The sequence below is a fragment of the Capricornis sumatraensis genome, chromosome 4, assembly GCF_032405125.1.
Source record: "Capricornis sumatraensis isolate serow.1 chromosome 4, serow.2, whole genome shotgun sequence".
Lineage (NCBI taxonomy): Eukaryota > Metazoa > Chordata > Mammalia > Artiodactyla > Bovidae > Capricornis > Capricornis sumatraensis.
Genome location: NC_091072.1, coordinates 163299641 through 163320979, shown reverse-complemented (window position 1 = coordinate 163320979; position 21339 = coordinate 163299641). Strand labels below are relative to the sequence as shown.

Sequence of the window (21339 nt, the reverse complement as noted above, 5' to 3'; positions counted from 1 at the left end):
AGGGCTCGGAGCGGGGGACACCTGGGGTCCCTGGACGCGTGAGCTGAGGGCTCAGAACGGGGGACACCTGGGGTCCCTGGACGTGTGAGCTGAGGGCTCAGCAGGTGACACCCAGGGTCCCTGGATGCTTGAGCTGAGGGCTCAGAGCAGGTGACACCTGGGGTCCCCGGACGCGTGAGCTGAGTGGTGGTGGCGGGAATGCGGCCCGCAGGCAGGCGGAGCCGGGAGGCAGGTGATGGTGGTGAGGGGGCGGGGTGTAGCCAGGGGGACGCATATGGTTTGTTGACTTCATTTCTAGTTTCCGTGATAAAGTGTCCATGTCCTGCTTCATAGCTAAACTCTGAGTTTTTCCATGTTCTAGATTAAATAGGATTGCGAATCAGGTGGCCATTCAGCGGAAGAAGCAGTTTGTCGAGCGCGCCCACAGCTACTGGCTCCTCAAGAGGCTGTCTAGGAATGGAGCCCCGCTGCTGCGCAGACTCCAGTCCAGCCTGCAGTCCCACAGAAGCTCGCAGCAGGTACGTGGCCCGCCGGGGCGGCAGGCGGCCTTTGGCCGGGGCGGCAGGCGGAGCCTCCGTCTGAGGTGCCCCTCGGCCCCGCGGTGTGCTGTCCTTTGCTGGCCCTGCCCGCTGGGGGTGCACGGGGGAGCCTCTGCCAGCTGAGCAGGGGGTGGGTGTGCCGGGGCCTCAGGTCAGGGACCCGTGCGCAGGAAGGGCGGCCGGGCGGGACGCGTGCCTTCCTCTCAGTAGCTGATGCGGGTTCACAGGCTGGCTGACGTTCAGGTGCTTTTCTGAAAGGTGGGTTTAGGAAGGGAGAAGCCATCTTTGTGAGCTGTCACAGACAAACGGGGCTTGGCCGCCGCTGGAGCTGAGGGCGGGCTTCAGGGCTGAGTGGAGTCTGCTCTTCCCGTCACCCGCGTGCAGCAGGGCCGCCTCTGCCGGTTCCCGTCGCCGTTTGTGGGCCGCCCAGCCCGTTGTCCGGAAGGCTCCATGAGCCATGATGCCCAAGGGGTGCAGGGGACGCGGTGCCCCTGGGCTGGCAGGGGCTTCCCTGGCGTGGGGAGCCCCCTGCTGCGTTCTGGTCGGGGCAGGCCTGCCTGGCTGGAGGCCCCGGTCCCTGGTCCCACGGCGGGCGATGGCGGCCGCCCGCTCCGTCGCGTTGTCCCGAGAGCCGCTGCTTCCCCGCTCTGCGCCTTCTTCCCGCGGCTCCTGTGCGAGTCCGGGCTGTCTGCTGCCCGGCCTGGACGGAGCTCTGCCTCTCCGCCTCCTCAGGCTCGCGGTGCTGACGGCAGGTCATCCAGCATCGCGCACACGTGAATGCGCGTTTAAAAAGAGAAACTTAGATGCCTGAAGCTTGGATATCTTTCTAATGCTTTTTGAAATCAGAGGAGTGTGACGTTTCTGGGCGACTGTGGGGCGGGCTGTGCCCCTGACTCTCCTCTGTCTCCAGGGAAGGAGGCAGCACATGGCTGTGGGGCCGCTCCCGGGATGCCAGGCGGTCCTGGGGCCTGCAGGCACAGCTGTGCAGGCTCACCAACCCCGCCCCGCTGGGGAGGCCGAGCCCCACGCCCTAGGCCGGAGCCACCTCGGGCATGTACAGAGGGGCTGACGGGGCCGGGTGCCCGGCCCCCTGCCTCCTGCCCGCTCCGTGCAGCGTCAGGGCTGCTGGCGGCCAAGTCCAGTCTTGCTGCCCACCCTGGGGCGGGGATGCTCGTCCTGAACCTTCCGCCCCTCCTGGGCCTTTCTTGGGGAAGCCCTGTACTCCCCCTCCTCCCCGCTGGATACGGGGTTCTGTCTCCGTCAGGGCTGTGTCAGGACCTGGGCCTGTGGGCTGCAGGGCTGGCTGTGGGCAGGGGGAGTGTCCACGGGGCTGCAGGGCTGGAACCGTGGGGACTGAGGCTGGCTGGCTGGCTTAGTGCTGCCTCAGGAGCTCCAGGAAGGGGGGCAGGGCAGAGGGTGCTGGGCCTTGGGGGTAGCGAGTTAGGCAGAGGGTATCTCGAGATGGGAGCAGGGAGGCCAGATGCGGGCCTTTGTCCTCAGCCTGGTGACGGCGGAGCAGTGGGAGGTGCAGAGTGCAGAGCTGGGAGTGTGTTCTGGGGCTGGGCTGGCGGGGGGAATTGCGTGGGGAGCAAGACCTGGGCCGAGGTTGGGGTGTGTGAGGGGCCTGCCCGCACCTCAGGGGAGCACATGTTCCCAGGGTCAGCATGTGGGTTTGAGAGCAGTCGTGTTCTCCTCACGTTGCCACACATGAGGGAAATTTGTAATGACAGGAGAATTCACGCACAGGAAACAGAAGGGTCAGTTCTCTTGGCTGAAGGAATTGGGAGGAACCACAGAGATTCAGACGGAGGTGCAGCTGGGCTTGACCAGGGGCCAGCCCTGACTTGGTGGTAGTGGGCTCAGCGGTGCAGCCCGTGTGCGCAGGGCCACGGGTGGGGGTCTGCCTGCCCCCGCCAGCCTGGAATGGCTGGGAGTGCCCCATCGCAGGGCAGGTGGGAGGGCTGTACTACCTCTTGCTTCCCACCCCTTCCTAGCGGAGGTTGGCTTTTGGGGGCAACCCGTTCATGTTCCACACGGACTGTTGAAGACTTGGTGTGATTCTGATGATTTTTGAAACTTTAAAAATGCTTGGTATTAGTGTTTAACCTGATGCACTAGTCTGTGTGTCTGGGCGTCTGCCCTGAGCTGGGCCCTGGGAGAGGCTAGGTGCAGCCCTTCTCTCTCACGGCAGACCTTCCAGTCAGGGACGGACAGACAGACGGGATGAGCTGGGCTGGACGGGATGAGGCACTTCGGTTGCTGGGTACTCCTGTCCCCTGCCTCCTCAGTGGTCTGGCCCCTCCGTGGTCTCTGCTGGGCCCGTGGAGCCCTGGCCTCTGTAGGTGCCCGTGGTGGTTCCGTCCTGCAGAGCAGGCTGGGGGCCTGCGGGCATGTGCTGGGCTGGGGGGGGGGTGCGGCTCCTGTCCCACCCGCCCTCGAGTGCTCACGTCCGCCAGCTCCCCTTGACGCGCCCTGTGGTGGGAGGGCATCCCCTGTTCGCTTTCTGGGGGCTTTCGGACAGCTGGTTGTCCTGCTGAGCTGGGGCAGGGCCTCTTGCTGTGTACACCACTGCTGCTGGCGGCTTGGCAGGGCGAGATGGCTGTTCCTCAGGGCTCCCACCCTTGCTCGTGCCCTGGGAGTCGGCCTGATGTGCGGGGTCCTCACGCTGCAGAGCTGGCCTGCTCTGTCCCCAGCCGGGGTGCTGGTCTGACCCAGTTGGTGTTGACCTTGTGGGGTGGGGGGGTTCTGTCTGTCTCACTTCTAGGCACTGGGTGTGCTCCCCTCCTTCCACGGGTGAATGACGGCTGGGTTGCAGACAGTGTCCTCAGAGCTCTCTTGATAGCTGATTGAAACCAGAAATGACTGCAGTACTCCCCCAGTGTATGGAACCTTCCCGGATTGGTTTCACGTAGGAATTAGACTGCTCGTGTAGAGTCAGAAAGGCAGGCCCTTCTTTCTGCACACAAGAGGCGTGGGCCTTGGCCAGGTCTCCCCGCAGGTTCCTGCTTGGCGGGGGCACTGTGTCGGAGGCAGGGCCTGTGGTCCTGCAGCCAGCGGCAGGCACAGCAGCAGGTGGGCACCAGCGGTTTCTGGGGACTTAACTGCTTTCCTGTGTCTCGTGGGCCACCAGGCTAAACGTCCTTCGAGCTGATATTTTCAGTGTCTGTTTCAAACTGACGGAAGAGATGATTTCAGGTGCTCTCGGGAAATTTGGTTTTCTGAGCCCACTGTTTAATGTATTTACTGGCCTTGTTTATACAGCTCATGTTACTGTTAACTCCTGTTTGATGTCTGAGAATTTTAAATACCGTAAAAACAAGCCGGTGATTGGAATCCGGTAGAGCTGGAGGATGCTGGTGGAGGGGAGACTCAGGCCCGGCTCCTTCCCTGCGTCCAGCCTCCTGGGTGGGCCCCTCTGCTGCCTTCCCCGGTAGAGCGAGAGGGGCCTTGCAACTCTGGCCACGTGTCTTTTGCCTTCAGACCCTGAGGTCCTGGAACACAGTGTCAGCCTTAGTGAGGGTCGATCCTCTCAGAGCAGAGTGCTCCTTGCTGCCAGGGTTCGGGGTTTGCGCTGGGATAGGGGTTGGGGGCCGCAGACGCAGCCAGATGGCTGCCCTGTTACAGCTCGCTCTGGATGGAGGTGGGCCTCAAGGGGCAGAGGAGGCTGAGTGCGGAGCGTTCTGGAAAGCGGTGCCTGCGCTGCCGCAGCCGGAGCAGGCCCATGGCGGTGGCGGTGGCGGTGGCGGCGGCGCGGCGGCAGGGAAGGGGAGCCTCATGCGTGAGGTTGGACTCGGCTTCCGAGTGGCCTTGACCGAGAGGGCCCCAGACTCCCGACAGGAGCCTTAGTGGGGGGTGTGGGAGGAGCTGTGGTGGGACAGCCTTCAGGTGCACTGAGAGGCCCGCACGTGCAGCGGTGGGAGGGTAGGCCCCTGGGGCTGGGGGCGGGCAGCCCTGAGCCCCTCCAGGAGGCTCTGAGGACCCCAGGTCCTGGGCAGAGCTCGGGGAGGGACGGGAGTGAGGCCGGGGGTGCGGGCATTGGCGGTGGGGTGCCGGCGGAAGCGCTCTGCGCCCTGGCCCCGCGCTCTCCCTGCCTGGCCCCACCCCCGCCACAGCGCTGGCCTGGAGATGAACCAGCGACGGGCGAGCTTGTCCCGGGAGGAGGCTTCCTGGGGAGGAGGCGAGGGGCTGAGCCGCAGAGCCTTACCCGTGTATGTCTGTGTGGGGGACAAGGCCGACTCCATTCTTTTTCTCAGAGAGAGAACGATGAGGAGATTCAAGCTGCCAAAGAGAAGCTCAAGTACTGGCAGCGGCTTCGGCACGACTTGGAGCGCGCCCGCCTGCTCATCGAGCTTCTGCGCAAGCGCGAGAAGCTCAAGCGGGAGCAGGTGAGGCTGCGGGGGCGGGGCGTCCCGGGAAAGGGGCGGGGCGTCCCGGGGAAGGGGCAGCTTGTGCTAGGCCCACAGTCCTTGCCCCGGCTTCCTCTGAGTGGTCCTCTCTGGTGAGGGGTGCTGGTGGCTTTAGGGGCTGACACCGATCTCTGCCGTGAAGTAGACTGGCTGGGGTGGGGTGTGGTGGTCAGCGGGTCCCAGGAGGTGTGAGCAGGAGGGGGATACTCTACTCTGTGCCTTTAATGTGGACCTCCGTCGGCCCCTGGATGGTGCTGCACCCTCGAGGTGGGAGGTGGCTCCTCAGAGGGCGCATCCCCTCGGGCGCTGAGCCCTGGTGCACTGGCCCCCAGGTGAAGGTGGAGCAGATGGCCTTGGAGCTGCGGCTGACCCCGCTCACTGTGCTGCTGCGCTCGGTGCTGGACCAGCTGCAGGAGAAGGACCCGGCCCGCATATTTGCCCAGCCAGTGAGCCTGAAGGAGGTAGGTGTCCTCGCCTCCTGTGCCGGCCTCCCTCGGGTCTGCAGTGGCCCAGGGGATGTGGAGGACCCCTCCCAGTGTGTGCGTGTCCGGCCAGAGGAGCTGGGCTGCCCTGCGGTACTGCGTGAGCATGGAGTGTGCCCATGTGTGTATGTATGTACATGACGGGTGTCCTGGTTGCGTGGAGTGTGTGACTCTGGTTGTGTCTGTAAACGGTTGCTTTGTTCCCTGAAACCAGGTCCCGGATTATCTGGATCACATCAAACGCCCCATGGACTTTGCCACAATGCGGAAGCGGCTAGAAGCACAGGGGTACCGGACACTCAGGGAGCTGGAAGAGGACTTTGACCTCATCGTGGACAACTGCATGAAGTACAACGCCAAGGACACAGTGTTCTACCGGGCCGCCGTGCGGCTGCGTGACCAGGGTGGCGTGGTGCTCAGGCAGGCCCGGCGCCAGGCGGACAGCGTCGGCTTCGACGAGGCGTCGGGGATGCACCTGCCCGAGCGGCCGCCCCCGGCCCCTCGGCGGCCTTTCTCCTGGGACGAGGGTGAGCACGGCCGTCCAGGAGCAGGTGGTGGGGCACTTTCCCTGATGCTGGAGTGCAGGCTCAGGAGGCGGGATGCGAGCTGCACGCTGGCTTGAGGTTTCCTAGGAGCCCCGTGAGGACTTGTGTTCGCATCCTATCTTTGACCTGGTACACCTGATTATTGTGGTTTTAATGTGAAAGTGACCCAGGAACGGCAGGGTTGCTCTCAATGGCTTCTCCTTCTCTGTGTGCCATGTAGCGTGGATCTTACCCTCAGCGCATCTTTGCTGAGAGCATCCACGTTTCAGGTGCCCACTTGAGAGGCACGTGAGCCATGGCCCGAGTGGGACAGCAGGTCGCCCTGATACAGACCAGGGAGCAGTGTCGCTCGGGCTGTGTGTGCAGGTGGGCCTGGGGGCCTGTGAGGACGTCCTGTGGCAGAGGAAGCCCCTTGCAAGGGATCAGGGATCAGGTGCAGGCCCTCCCTGCTGGTCTCCCTGTCCCACCTCACGAGGCGGCCTCGGGAGGGACGCCGTGTCTGCTGGCTCTCCCGGGTCCTCGGAAGCAGCTCTGCCTCCTCCCCCACCTGAGCGCTCTGGGTTGGGAAGGGGTGCCAGCCCTGCAGGAAGTGGCCAGACGAGTCACCGTGAGTCTCTGCGTCCATTTCTGCGCCCAGGTTTTCACAAAGGATGGACTGGGGCGAGAAGTACGGTTGTGTCCGCTCTGTGCTTGGGCGGCCCCAGGCCCCTCCCCGTAGTGCCCTCTGCCTGAGGGGCCTTCGGATGAGATGGGATTTCTTGCTGTGGACCTCCCTGTCTGTGGCCTTCTGTTAGGGCGCGTTCTTACTTGGCTCCCTGTTCTGGCGTCTTGCTCTTCTCATGATGAGGCGGGTGCTTTAGGGAGAGGTTTGCCTGTGGAGCCAGAGGCATCTCCGTGTCTGATGGCCGCGCTGCCGTGGTTTTTGTCCCAGTTCTGTTTGCAGGAGATTCTGTAGACTCACTTAGTTTCTTAGCCGCTTCTCAGTGATTCAAGGTAGTTTACTCTATACGTTTTGGTGTTTGGCTGAAATTTATTTTGTTGAGGATTTTTCTTATAAATATATCCCAAACTCCAAATTACCTGTGAACTTTGCAGTCCAGTTTAAAAAAAGCCACATAACAACCTGGCACTGAGACTCAGGCTCAGACGCACGTGGCCCCGAGCTGGTTCCCCTGGCGAGTCTGGACCTCTTTCCGGCCTTTCTTCGCCTGGGCGCCTGGTCTTGGTGGGAGGGCTCAGCGGCCCCGGGCGCGGCCCCGGGCCCTGTGTCTGCCAGTGGTGCCCAGCCGGTAGGCGCCATGCGAGGGTAGGGCCCTGGGGTCCCTGGGGAGGTGGTCTCAGGTTGGCGGCGCCCATGTGGCGACTGATGGCCGTGTCTCTGCCTCCAGTGGACAGGTTGCTGAACCCGGCCAACAGGGCCCACATGGTCCTGGAGGAGCAGCTGAGGGAGCTACTGGACATGCTGGACCTCACGTGCGCCATGAAGTCCAGTGGGTCACGGAGCAAACGGGCCAAGCTGCTGAAGAAGGAGATCGCCGTCCTGCGGAGCAAGCTGAGCCAGCAGCACAGCCAGCCCCCGGCCGCGGAGTCAGGTACTGCAGGCTCGGAAGAGGACGGTGCTCCGCGGGGGCAGGAGGCCGCGGAGGAAGGTAAGCGCTCGGAGACACTCCGGGCTGAGGCTGGGGTAGTCCTGTCTGCGCCGCATTTGGCCACTTAAAAATGTTGGGGGTGAAATGAGGTTTGTTTCTCGAGCATGGTTCAGGTTGTCCACAGCCTTGCAGAGCGGTCGGAGAGTGAGGGGCTGGTGTGCCAGGAGGCACGGCTGTGTGCCGGGGCGGGAACGTGGAGCAGTCTCCCAGCAGGTGCCCGGTAACCCGGCGAGGCTGCGCGTGGGGAGGACCGTCTCAGCTCCTCTCCCAGGGCGTGCAGGGCAGCAGGGCCCTCCAGTGGCCCCGTGCCCCTGTGGGTGGGACGCGCGTGGGGGCCCCTCCCCGGGGACAGCCCGGGCTCAGCCTGGGCTCCTGGAGGTGCCCTTCAGGTGCCCTTTGGGCGGGTGGAGCGTCGCCCCCTCCTGCCCTCCTCTCCTCACTTGAGAGTTGGGCGTCTCAGGCAGCAGCACAGGTGGTGGGGTCAGGCTCCCTCCCTGCACGGCTCTTAGCAGCTGTGTGTGGTCCTTCTGAATTTTTACGACTTTGTCCAAATAAGAACAACAAAGCGGTTAACGAAAGGACATAGAAAGCTGCTCTACTGCTCACCCTTTGGAAAGGACCGAGGTCTCTGCAGGTGTGTGCTGGCCTTGGGGCCCTGCCGTGTCCTGGCAGTGATGCTACGTCTCTCTCTGTGGTGCCCGTGAGCGGGTGGACTGCTCTGGTCCTGTGGTGTCCTGCAGTCCAGCTGCCTGAGGAGCAGCGGGTAGGACCTGGATCCCCAAGCTTTCTCTGCTCGGAGAAGGTGGCCATGCGGTGGGGCGGGGCCCCTTGTGGTGCCCTCTGCCTGGGTGGCCGTGTGCCGGCTGCAGGCTCTGGAGCGTCCCTGCTCGGGGGCGGGACTCGCGCTTGGACTGTAGAGTCCGGGGCCTCCCTGCCATCAGCACAGTGGCCCTGCCTGTGGGTTTGGTTCCAAGCAGCCCTTCTCCCAGGGGCCTTCGGCAGCCAGGTCTCGCTGGGCTCCCCGACGGTGCCCCCCTGTGCCCTCGGGGTTCTCAGGGTATAGGACGGCCCCTCCTGCCAGCCACCCCTGCTGCCCCTGCTGCCCCTCGGGGTGAGGGCGTGCATGTCCCTTCTTGGGGGAGAACGGGCCACCAGGTTGGTGTTACCATCGCCCAGCAGTGGGGCGGCTTCTCTGAGCTCTCCCGCTATGCGGGTGTCCCGTGGGCCCCTCATGCTGGTTTTGGGGTTGGGCGCACGTTAGAGGAAGCCAGCGTAGTGGTCTGAGCGGGGCCAGCTGGAAGGGGCGTGTGGGAGGAGTGATGTGGAGGTGGCTGGCCAGCGGCACGGGCGGGGGTGCCCCCAGTGAGGCGACAGACATCAGCGCTGGGGGGGTGTCTGTGAACAGTGGTCGGTGCAGACCGTGGAGACGGCCGCGTGTGAAGGAGTGCAGGAATGTGCTTGGGAACACGGTCCTGGGGCAGAAATCACTCAGTATCGTCCATCACACCTGAAAGGGCAGTGGTTTCTCAACGTCTTAGTTGTGATTTGATGCTCACGGGGTTTCCACTGGAAACCCTGACAAGGAGACTCGGGGCAGGCTGGAGGGGTGGCAGCATGACCTTCCCATGGTCAGCGGGGAGCCTTGCGGGCAGGTCTTCAGTTTCCAGGTTGGTTTCCTTGAGCAGTGGGGGCCCAAACGGCGTGGCCGTGGGCCTTGGAGGGGAGTCTGCCGCCTACTGCCGCCCTCTCGGGCTAGTCTCAGGTTGGGGCTCTGTCTTCACCGCTCAGGACTGGGTCCTCTCCTTCCCCAGAGGGGTAGGGGCCGCGGGAACCAGCGCAGCTGAGGCTGGATGAAGAGGTCACACTCGAGTCAGGCGGGGGGGCCGCCCCGACTCGGGAGAGATGGTGGCACCGTGTCCAGTGAAGCTCCCAGGCTGGGTCCCCGGTCCATGTGTAGCTTTGGTTTGGAAGCATCTCATGGGAGGGCAGTGCCCGGGGTGTGGATGGTGGGGTGGGGTGCCCTGGGCGGGGCCCATGCTGATCTGTGCGTCGTGAGTTCCCTCGACTGGGACTCCAGATGCCAGGTTTCACGCCGATGCGTCCTGAGGCTCTGCGTTCGTTTGTGCTGTGAACACGTCGTTTATTCCAGACGTTCCCGGAATGTTTCTCCCGAGCAGCTGAGTGGTGTGTTAGCAACCAGTGGCCGCGGGGACGTAGGTCTAGTGTGTGGTCCCCGAGGACAGACCCCAGCAGCCCTGGCCAGCACCTGCTCTGTGGGCCGCCGGATGGCGGGCACCGTCCTGTCTGTTCCCGTCTGACGAATGAGAACACCGAGGCTTGGAGTCCGCGGCCCATGGGAGGCCTGCAGCTGGTCGGGGGGTGGTTTGCACTGGGTCACCTGAGTACCTTCTGCCATGACCCCCGCCGTCCATGAGGCTGTGGACGCCCGGGACACATCTGTGAGCCGCCCTGGCAGCCTCAGAGCCCTGAGCCATAGCGTCGTCTTCGGGGGGAGGAGTGAGGCGCCCCTCTGACGAGCCCCCCTCGTGGCTGGTGTAGGCAGAGTGTGGGCCCAGTGGGGGCCGCGGGCTGTGGGGTTCAGGGCCTGTGTGCTGGGGGCAGCTGCCCTGGCAGGAACGCCCAGGCCTGGGGTGGGGCGGCCGTTGTCTTGGCCCACTGCTGAGTGGGGGCCCTGGGAGGGGTGTCCTCCATGGAGGGCGGGGCAGCTCCGGGGCAGTGCAGGTCCCCTGCCGAGGCAGAGGCAGAGGCGGATGCCGGCAGCTTGGGTATCAGGTCAGCATGAGAGCCCCTGTGGGGCCCCGGGTTGTGGGGAGAGGAGGCCTCTCCAGGGAAGGAGGAGGGGCCGGCTCCCAGGGAGGGTCCAGCACTCACCCTGCCCGCCTGCAGCTCCCCCACGGGTCAGTGTCCTGCACGGCCGCGGGCAGCAGGTGGGAGCTTCGTCAGCAGGATTCGTGCCCTGCCAGCTGCACATGTGTTTCCAGTTTGCACGTGTGTTTGCACTGACGTTTCTAACAGCTTTGGTCAAGGAAAGGCTGTCTCCTCGTTTTCCAAGCCGTGTCACGAGGCTCGTCTGAAAGCTCTGGGCGGAGCCTGACCACGGCCGCCCTCCTGGGTACCAAGCCTGGCCGGCCCATCTCACTGTCAGTGGGGAGAATTCACAAAATGTGCTCCGAGACCTGAGTGAACCTTTGAAGTTGTGTAGCGTCTCACTTTCAAAATGACTTTGAGTTGAAACCTGTCACCTTGTGTTGTTTCCGATAGATCTGGGGGGATTTGCAGGTTTCCTCCAGTAGAGACGACTTTGTAATCGTACGTGCTGCTTACACTTGTTCTGTGTTGCACGTCTTGATGCCAGCCTCAACCTTGATTGGAGGGAAACCTCAGGGGCTCATCCCAGAGGACATGCCCACCCCGTCCTCCAAGGACAGGTCTCTCCAGCTACCCAGGGCCCGGGGCTAATGCACTGGTTCTCAAGTATCTTGTTTTTTTTTGTAATTTCTAAAAGCTTTTCTACAGAGGCTAAGATTAAGATAGTCTTTGTCCAAAGATTGTGTTTTTTTCTTTCAAGTCAGATTTAAAATAACGAGCTTGGATTGTAACGTTTCTGAAGGCGGCACGGTCTGAGAACCGATGGGGGGCTTTCCTGGCGCGTTAGCAGCCACTCACCGCTCCCTGTTCTTTGCCATCGACTTAGAATGCCCTGGTCAGAAATCAGATTTACATGCTTGTTTCCTTCTGTTTGCTAACCTTGTGGACCAGGTCAGGACTGTGGGAATGCCCGCTTAGACCCCCTTAGTTACGTGACATATTTTTCTTCCTCAAGGTAAGTGGCTGTCGATTGCAGCGACTGTCATGAGTTCGAATGATGTCTTGGGCTGGCGCATGTGCGGTGGGCTCAGGGAGCCTCTGGACCCTGGGTGCAGGCGCCGGCCGGGCGTCAGGGACGCGCACACAGTAACCGCGGCTGCTTGCAGACAGTTATGTGTGATGCTGTGTTTCCTTGATTGAATTAGTATTTTGGTGGACTTCACAATTATAGTAAGTTTTATGATAGCTTTGATAATTATCAGCTTTCAAAAATCACTTTATTTATAATTTTTTCAGGAGATAAATCTCCCCCTAAACTTGAACCATCAGATGCATTACCTCTTCCTTCAAACTCGGAGCCTAACTCAGAACCACCAACCCTCAACCCAGTAGAACTCCACCCAGAGCAGAGTAAACTGCCCAAAAGAGTCACATTTGGTAATGAGTCACATAGCACTTGCACTCAGAGCGCGCTGCTAAGCGGACACTCTCCAGAGCCCACCCTCGCCCGTAGTGGCGCTGCGCCGGGGGCGGAGCCATCGAGCGATGTAAACAGACGCACTTCTGTTCTCTTCTGCAAACCGAAAAGTGTAAGCCCCCCAAAGTCTGCCGAGAACACTGAAACCCAGCCAACTTCTCCTCAGCTAGGGACCAAAACCTTTTTGTCTGTAGTCCTTCCGAGGTTGGAGACTCTTCTGCAGCCAAGAAAAAGGTCGCGAAGCACCTGCGGCGACTCTGAGGTGGAGGAGGGGTCCCCGGGAAAGCGCCTGGACACAGGTAAACAGTGCCCCCCGTGTGCTCCCAGTCTCGGGCAGTCGGGGTGGGGGGGGCCTCCAGGGCCGGTGTTTGCCCTTTGCTGTCCACGGGAGGAGACAGACACGGTTTCTTTTTGAAAAGCGCCCAGTCGCAGGCCTGAGGTGGCAGCACCTCAGGGTGGCCGAGGGCCCGGGTCTGCTTGGCCTGGGGGCCCTGCTGGTCCCCTCCTGGGAGTCTGGCCCCGGAGGCTCCGACTGTGGCGGGTGCGTGGGTGCCGGGCGGCGGGCCCCTCTTCTGAAGCCTGCGGGCCTGGTGGACACGGCATGTCGCCCGCCTGCCCTCTTGCTGTCCTGTGTGGCTTGGTTCACGTGCACTGAGCTGTCTGCTGCTAAGGCAGTGTGAATGTGGTTCTGGTTTATCACAGAGCGCTCATGGCTGAGGTCTGTCTGATGAGCTCACGTCCGCGTGCCTGCGCTCCTCAGGAGTCCCCCGGGTTGTTTACACACCGGGTGTCTTTGCTCCCCTGCTTTCAGCCTGTACTGAACCCCAGCCCTTCTGGCGGATGCGCGGGGTTTCCGTGCTGGTGAACTAGCGGTGGGTCACCCTCGCGTCCCCTCCGGGGTGGCTGTGCTGTGGTTGTCTCTGGAGGCGTGCTGGCCGCGGACTGGAGCCGTGGCGTGAGTTGTCGGTGCATCGGTCACGGCCACACAGAGAAGTGTGTCCTCCCCTCTGCTGCTTGGATTTGAGCCGCGGGTCCACGGGGTGGGCAGGTCCCAGCTTTCACGGAGGTGTGTCTCCTGCACCTTGACAGACAGACCGGTCTTCTTGTCGCCAGAGTAAATGTGTGCCCGTTAACTAGCTTTATTAGATAGTACACTTTCCAGTAAGTAGAGTGCTTTTGATGAGTTGATGCCAAGTTGGCAGTTCTGGTGCATTTTAGAGCTAGGAGCTCTTCGGGCTGCGTGGGTGTCCAGGGCCCAGGCTCAGATGGGCCCCTTTGTGGCGGCCCTTTCTCAGCCGGGCTTAGTGGGGGACGCTTGGCTTGGCTTTCTGTTGCTAGGTCTCCTAGCAGCGTCCCCGATGCCGGGAGGCGAGGCAGACGCCACTCTGTGGTCAGGGCCCTGGCGAAGCCGGTGTGCTGGGACTGCCAGGCCCTGAGTGCCCTCTCTACGTGGCTGAGCTTCGGACCTCTGGCCCCGTGGGTCTCCGGCTGCTGGGCTTTCGGGGCCTCTGGGCTCCCTCCTGAGACATCTCTGTAGGAACCACGTCCCTCCTTTGCTGCCACCCCTGAGACAAGGGCGCTGCAGGTTCTCAGGGATGGTGGCTGCTCTGGAAGGCAGTTCTGGAGGCCTTGCGAGTGGGCTGGGCACGTTGGAGTTGCCAGCCCTGCGGCCCGGCTCAGGCAGAGCCCTTTCTTCCTCTCCGGATGGCGGCGTCTTCCGTCTTCCACGCGCAGTTCGTCCTGAGGGTCTGCTCGGCACTGACTGGGCTGGCCCCAGGTCCTCGGGTAGCCTCACCCGGGCGTCTGGCGGGCTCCGTGGCTCCAAGCCACAGACTTTGCGGTCTTGGGATGTGGGCATTTGCAGCCTTCCGCTTTTCCCAGAGAGCTGTTTTTGTGCCTCGTGGGAAGTCCTCGGTGTCCACTGCGTGTGGCAAGGCCTCCCTTCTTCCGGGCACGTGGGCCTCTCGTTGCAGGCACCACTGGGGGTCATCGCGCTGGCTGTCGCTCCCGGAGCCGCGTCTCTGGGGCCCGCGCTATCTGCCCGCTTCCTCCGTGCCCACCGACTCTTGGCCTGGGCCCTCCTGTCGCGACACCTGCCGCGTGGCTCCTGGCTCCTGGCATGCGTGCTGTTCAGGGAGTGTCTGGCCTGCAGGCCTTCAGTCAGACTAAACGGCTGTTTCGCTGTTTTCCAGGTCCTCGTTTTAGCTACTAACATGCGGGGTAACTCACTCTTTGGACCCTAACTGTTCTCTCTCTCACCTTGGACGGGAGAAGTGGAAGGACCCCGCATCCTTGCGTGTCACCCAGTCCTTGTGGATGGCATTGGAAGCGCCACACAAAACCCACACACAGCACCTAGAGGAGCCAGGCCGCCTCACCCTGCCCGCCCCGTCTGGCGGCCGGCCGCCCGCAGGTGCTCAAGCTGGCTGGGACGTCGCGTGGCCTCCCTGCGCCCAGGGCGACCGTGCAGAGGGATGCCTTGGGCTGAGGCCCCCGCGGAGCCGCTGCCTCCACAGACGACTGACGTGGACAGACCTGGCCTGCCCTCGCCGGCACCGGACTGGCTCTAGAGGACCTGGGGTGGAGCTGGGGCCGGTGCAGGAAGGACCGCGCGGCCCGGCCCGCGTGGCGTCGGCGCCGTCCGCCCTCGCTGTCGCTGTTGGCGCTGGCCTTCCGGCTCCTGCTGCCCCCTGCTTGTCCTCCCGCGCCTCGGTCGCCCCCGGGTCTCTGGGGGGCACAGCTCTGTTTCTGCCACCACGCCTAGTGCCTGCTGCCGGGAGCGGACGTCCTGTCCCGGGCGTGGGCCTCCCCTGACGGGGGACCTGCCGGCCTCCCTGCTGCTGCGTCTTCTTGGAGCCGCTCTGGGCACAAGCAGGGCATCGGGATCCTCCTTGCTGTGCATCTGTGCTTTCATTGAAAGGTGGAGAGACACCCCAAAATGCAATTCCATTGCCGACAGTGAAAATAAAAACCTGTAACTAAGACAGCCGGCACTTGACGCCGCTGCTCCGAGAGGCTGGCTGTGGTCCAGTGCCCGGGGCACCCCGCGCGAGCCTGGCGGGCTGTGGCCTGCAGGAGCCCCTGGGGGCCTCCTGTCCCCGCGCCGTGAGGGTTCAGGACACTCACTGTGGCCCCTCCGACCGGCATCTCGAGTTGGGCCAGGGCTCCCCACTCGGCGTGTCAGTCTCTGGGATGGAGAAGGGGGTGTGAGACCCTGGGTGCCTCTTGTCATCCGAGGCATTGGCTCTGATTCCCAGGGACCCTGGGGCCTTTGGCCTGTCCCCAAAGCCACTTTTGACTGGGCCCTGACCTGACTCCTGGTGTTTCAAAGGGACCCTGTGCGAGCTCCTGCCCAGTGTCACTTCAGGCCCGGTGAGGTGCTCCAGCCACGGGCCTCATGCCCTTGGGCTTGTCTGCCACTCAGCGGGTAGCGTGTGGAAGACTCTGCTTGACTCACTCGTCACCCTGGGTAGGGGTGTCCCCTGAGTCCTGGGGAGGCGCGCGTGTCCTTGTGTTCCCCAGCTGCCCCCCAGGTCCTCTTCCCCCTGGTGTCGCTCATCACCAAGTGTGTGCACGGGCAGGGCTCTCGGCGCCGTCTCCCCGGGATGCGCTCGGGGTCCTGGGGCTGGCCCATCCCCCCTTTTCCCACCCTCTGTCGGGCCTTGGGTGGGCGGCTCCCGCCTCCCGCCGTGTGCTGGGGCCGCAGACGGCAGGCCCTGTTCACCCCTCGCTGAGCCCTTCCCAGGCGCCGGGTGCCTGTCAGGTGGTGAGGCTGCCCGTCACCCTCTCGGGGTCCTCTTCTCTGCCAGGAAAGGCAGCTGAGCGGCTCGGGGGGCGGGGGAGGCGGCCCCCCAGCTCTGGTTCTGCGGCTCCGCAGCTGAGCACCCTTGGCCCTGCTGTCCCTGAGGGCGTGTCTGGGCCTGGCCCTGGGTCAGAGGCCCTCTGGGGGCCTCCTGGGGTGCGGGTGGGGTCTCGGAGCCGATCTGGCCCCTGGGCTGAGACGAGACGCTTGCTTTCTCAGGGTGGTTCGGTCCAGGTTCCCAAAATGAGTGTAACACTCCTGACTACCTGTGGTTGCTACTTATAAATAAATAAGACCTGGGTAGAAGAGAGAACGTGCCAGGCTTGGTGTGCGTCCGGCAAGGGGCAGCCGTCTGACCGGCTCACTGCGGGCAGGGCAGCAGAAAGCGTGTTGTCTTCCTGCGTCTTTGCTGCTGTCTGGTAAAGGGTCTCCCCGTCTCCTTTTATTTCCGGAGAAATATGTACGGCAGATGAGAAAACTGGTAATCAGCCAGTCCTTCAAAACATTTTTAAAGAAATGGATTTTAGGTTTTTGAAGCATGAGGAATGGGATTCTTTTGAAGGAAAAGTCACGTTCCCCCCTGCAGCCGTCGCCCAGAGGGTCTGGGCTGGGCTGGGTGGCGCTGGACACGCCTCAGGCTCCCGGCGCGTCGTGACCCGGGGGATGGGGCGCTTGGTCTCCTCCCTGCCTCCTGCTGGCGTAGACTCCTGGGGCAGGACCTGAGGTTGGCTCTGAGGCCCTCCTTGACCTGCGGCGTGATGCTGTGGGTTTGTGGGTCGCTTGCTGTTTGGGCCTCCTGGCCTCCTGTGTGCTGTGGCGGGGTCGGTGTGAGTGGCTTCCGGACACAAGGGTCCCACACGGACCGGACGCTTGTCTTGGGTCTCAGGCTCTGGAGGGCTGGGGACCCCGCTCATGCTTTGTTTTGGAAGAAGGTTTTCCTTCGCTGGGGACGTGCAGATCCCCTGGAAGCCCCCCTGCCCCCTTGCAGGCTCAGGGCCTCGGCTGGTGGGGCTGGAGCGTCCAGGAAGGAGTAGCCGGTGTCTGTTCGCCGTCATGGGAACCTGTGTTTCCACTCGGTTCCCCTCTTCTGTGCGTCTGTCTGTCTCCATGTGCCGGGCGTGTGGGTGTGGGTTGCAGGTGCGTTTGTCTGTGTTGTCCCGATTTAGAGAGCTGGCGAGCTCAGGGCTGCATGCACACCTGTTTTCCAGGTCTCACCAATGGTTTTGGGGCCGCGCGGGGCGAGCAGGAGCTGGGCGGCGCCCCGGGGAGGACCGCCGCGCCGCGCCGCCGCTGCGCATCCGAGTCCAGCATCTCCTCCAGCAGCAGCCCGCTCTGCGACGCCAGGTAGGCCCCGGGTGTGCCTGCTCCCCGCCGCCCGCTCTGTGGAGCTCACAGTGGGGAAGACAGCATGCGAGAGTTGAGCGCAACTTGCGAGCGTCTAGGTCACGTCCACACGGGCCTCCCCCCAGCCCTGGTTTATCACGGAGACGGCTGGGAGTCCCTGGGGGTCCTGTGGTTAGGACCTGCCGCTCTCATTGCCTGGCCCAGGCTGGTCCTTGGTTGGGAAACTGAGATCCCACATGGTGGAGCCAAAAAAAAGTGGCTGTAGCCCACATTGCGTCTCCTGAACCCCCCACGCCCGGCACCTGTGTGCTCTGGGTGCTGACGGTCTGTCCGCTTTCCCCTGAAGCTTCAGTGCACCGAAGTGCGGCCGCGGCAAGCCAGCCCTGGTCCGCAGGCACACGCTGGAGGGCCGCAGCGAGCTGATATCCTGCATCGAGAATGGGAACTACGCCAAGGCGGCGCGCATTGCCGCTGGTGAGTCCACGCTCACCAGCCCTGCGCGGGGTGGGGGGTGCCGGAACCCGGAGGCCCGGGGCTGTGGAGCGGGGCAGGGGCACAGCTGCAGAGGACCCCGACACCACGCGGGGCCACTCGTGCCCCCGGTCCTGGTGCCCAGGTGGCCTCAGGCACGCGGCCCAGCGGGTCCTGAGGGCCCTCCCGTGACTCCCCTCTCCCCCACCCTTCTCCCCAGAGGTCGGTCAGAACAGCATGTGGATATCCACCGATGCGGCCGCCTCCGTTCTCGAGCCCCTGAAGGTCGTGTGGGCCAAGTGCAGTGGCTACCCCTCGTACCCAGCCCTGGTGAGTGCGGGTGGGCGGGTCAGGTGTACAGGTGCCGAGCCTCGGGGCCGTGTCCCCCGCTCCTGGGCCTGGGGCCACCCCGCACTGCCAGGACAGCTGTCCCTGGAGACCCCATGCAGTCGGGGTCTCAGGGTGTCGGGCAGGCAGGGAATCAGGGAGTTGGGGTGTGGGGGTCTCAGTTGGGGACTCGGAGTCGGGGGTCTCAGGGTGTAGGAGAGTTGGGGTGTGGGGGTCTCAGAGTTGGGCTCTTGGAGTCGTGGTGTGGGGGTCTCGGAGCCCGGGCCTCACGGTGTCGGGGTGCCAGGGTCTCGGGGTTGGGGTGCGGCTGGGTCCCTCCTCGCCCACCGCCCGTCTGGCCGCCGCCTGTGCCGTGACCTCGCGCCCTCCCTGTGCAGATCATTGACCCTAAGATGCCGCGCGTGCCTGGCCACCACAACGGGGTCACCATCCCGGCCCCGCCGCTGGACGTGCTGAAGATCGGCGAGCACATGCAGACCAAGGCCGACGAGAAGCTCTTCCTCGTGCTCTTCTTCGACAACAAGAGGAGCTGGTGAGCTCGGCCCCGCTGAGCGGGAGCGGGCGCTCGGCCGGCCCCGGGACGGGCGGGGGACCGCGAGCGCTGGGCCCCCCGGGTCCTCGTGCACTCTGCGGGCTCTCTGCGAGGGCCGCTCCCGCCGTGGGTGCACGGCTTCCAGCTCCAGGCTCCTCCGCAGCCCCCGCCCTGAGGCCCGTCTGAGGCCAGACCGCCCTGTGCTGGGGCCCTGCAGTGTCCCCAGGTCAGGGGCTGGGGCGTCTTGCTGACCCTGCCTCCTCCAGCCGGCTGCCCTGCTGGGCTCTGCTGGGCAGCCCTGTGCCCCGCCGGCTGGGTAGCGGTGTGCCTGGCAGTCAGGCGGGGGGCGGCGGGCGTGCCCGCAGGGCTTGCGCTCTGGGGTTCCAAGGAGCTGCCTGGGGTGTGGAGGCCGGGCATGTGTAGGGTTGCCATGGGCAGGTGGTGTGCTCGGGCCTCACAGTCTGTTTTGTTCCTCAAAGGCAGTGGCTTCCGAAGTCCAAGATGGTCCCTCTGGGCATTGACGAGACGATAGACAAGCTGAAGATGATGGAGGGCAGGAACTCGAGCATCCGCAAGGCCGTGAGGGTCGCCTTCGACCGTGCCATGAGCCACCTGAGCCGCGTGCACGGGGAGCCGGCCAGCGACCTCAGCGACATCGACTGAGCGGCAGCCCGCCCAGTGTGCATAGCTGTACATGATGTACATTGCTCCCCACTTAACTTATTCTCCGTTTAGCTCAGTTGGGTTCTTTCTCCCAGGGAGGGGGAGGGGTTCTTTCCCAGTTTCCTATGACCCATCCCCATCTGGGCGCCCGGGACGGCGTGGGCTCATCCTGGGCGCCGCTCCATGCCCCTCACAGGGCACCAGCGGGGGCGCTGCTGGCGTCATTTCTTCAATCTGTAGCTCTCTCTCTCTCTCTCTTTTTTTTTTTTTAAAGACTTTTGAATGTTTAATAATTTTGTAAATCATACTCTTTACACAGAGTACCACTATTTAATAGACGGGATGTACATTTACAATGACAAATGTGTATTTTAAGAAAGAAAATGACATTATTTTGAATGGTACTTTGTGGAAAGAGGTGGAGAATAAATTTATGCCGCGTGCATCACTCGCAAATCACCAAAAACACTCCGCCGCCTCCGTGAGGGCCGGGGCAGGCCTCCTGGGCCTCCCCTGCCGCCTTGCCCACCTGCCAGCCTCCCACGGTGTGCCTCCCAGCGGATTATTTATTGTAGAAAGTGTATTCATTTGCTTTATAATGAAAAATAAATTTGCAGAAGTATATTGATATGCATTTTTATACAGGCACATAAAAATTCAACTTGCTTTGGGAGCAGGATGTTGGTTGTTGTATAAATGACTCTGGCTGTGTGTGCTTTGATTTTGTAACTTGTAATCTTTTGTTTACAATGAGGGGCTTTCTGTAACTCGTTTTAATTTAGAACACTTTGGTAGCAATAGAAACTTTGGATACATTTTTGTATGGTACATGTGATGTATATAGAATTAGTACTTTATTTTTATTTTTAAGAGGTAAAAGCATTATGTTAGGGGAAAAGGTAGGGTGGGTTTCCAAAATTGCATTTTTTATATAAAAAAAATAAAGTCAAGATTTGGACAGTGTGGCCCTTTCATTCCTGCCTCCCTAGCACGCCGAGTGGCCGGCAGCCGGGCTGGGGAGGGTGCCCCAGCCTGGGCCTGCCCCTGGCCCGTGCCCCGCCTTCATCTCAGTGTTCTGGGGTGTCGTTATTTATTACTTCACCTAATCATATTTTTATTTTAAAATGGTAGCTTGAAACTTTAAATGTTTTTTTCTTTTCAGTTTCCATTGTTTGTAACATTTCCATAGAAACTTGAAAATAAAACATCTTCCTTGGATAGCTCTGTCCCGTGTCTGACGGCCGCCTTCTCTCTGCTGGGATCCCAGGTCCTCGTGGATGGCCTGCTGGGCTGCCTTGCCGCGGTGCGGCCTTGGCCGTGGTCCGAGGGGGATGAGAGGGACAGAGGCCTCCCGCCCGGGGCCTGTGCTCGTGGTGGGGTGGGCGCTCCTGCACCTCCACTCCCCCAACCCCTCTGGGGCTGCCCCGGCTCTCTGGGCCACCCGCTCGGCCCTGCCCGCGTGCAGCCTGCCCGTCTGCCCAGGTTCCGTGGTGTCGGCATGGACGTTAGCATCGCCGTTCCTCACCCCGCTGTGAGGCTTCAGAGGCGCGCCCAGCCTGGCACTGGCTCCTCTGACGGAGGACAGCCCCAGGGAGCCCCCATCTCGGAAGCTCCCTCAGCCCAGTGCTGACGGCCTGGCTCCCAACCCTGGGCAGGGCTGTGGGGGGTGGGGCTGCTGGCGGACCCCTTCCCCGGGCCCGAGGGCACCCTGTGTCCTTAGCTTGGGTCACGCCCCAATGGCCCTGGGGCTCCAGGATGTAGATGTTTCACAGTTGAGAGGATTTGTCTAAAGTCCAGTCTCCTGGGGCCCGACTCTAGCCTGTCCCCCTCTTGTTGCTTCCAGCTCGTCTTTTGTCCCCATCTCTGTTTCAGATGTGAGTGCAGAGCGGGCTGCTGAGAGCTTGGGGGGGTGTGGGGTGGTGTGTGCCCGCTGGGGGTGTTAGCCAGCTTGGGCACCTGCTCCCTGGGTCTTGCTCCTCGGTCTCTGGCCAGGGTGGAGCATCTCGTTGATAGTCTGAATTCTGTCCCTCGCAGGGCGGTTTAAAGTGGGGGCACCTGTGTTTGGGGGTCTCTTGGCCCTGGGTCATGTGGAGGTGTCCTGGGCCTGGTGGAGACAACACCTTGGGTGGGCAGTGTGGGGGCTGGTGGAGGGGAGTAGGTTTTCCCAGGGGCTGTGTGGGGAGGGGCTGGGTCCTGGGGGACCAGTGGGCAGGGGGCAGCTTCGGCATGTGGGGGTCTGCACGGGCGGCTGG

At 62.8% G+C, this 21339-nt stretch overlaps 1 protein-coding gene across 1 annotated transcript in view; it reads left to right on the top strand.

Moving 5' to 3' along the window:
• The window catches only part of BRD1 (bromodomain containing 1), a 32659-nt gene extending 12458 nt beyond the window's left edge, over positions 1-20201 (top strand). Inside the window, exons 3-13 of the mRNA XM_068970126.1 lie at positions 362-518; positions 4793-4924; positions 5278-5406; positions 5642-5954; positions 7361-7621; positions 12122-12226; positions 16938-17073; positions 17420-17547; positions 17765-17874; positions 18270-18424; positions 18904-20201. Of these exons, the coding sequence (XP_068826227.1) occupies positions 362-518; positions 4793-4924; positions 5278-5406; positions 5642-5954; positions 7361-7621; positions 12122-12226; positions 16938-17073; positions 17420-17547; positions 17765-17874; positions 18270-18424; positions 18904-19087 (1810 nt within the window). The 3' untranslated portion in view covers positions 19088-20201. The remainder of the gene's footprint in view (positions 1-361; positions 519-4792; positions 4925-5277; positions 5407-5641; positions 5955-7360; positions 7622-12121; positions 12227-16937; positions 17074-17419; positions 17548-17764; positions 17875-18269; positions 18425-18903) is intronic.
• Positions 20202-21339: the final 1138 nt, after the last annotated feature.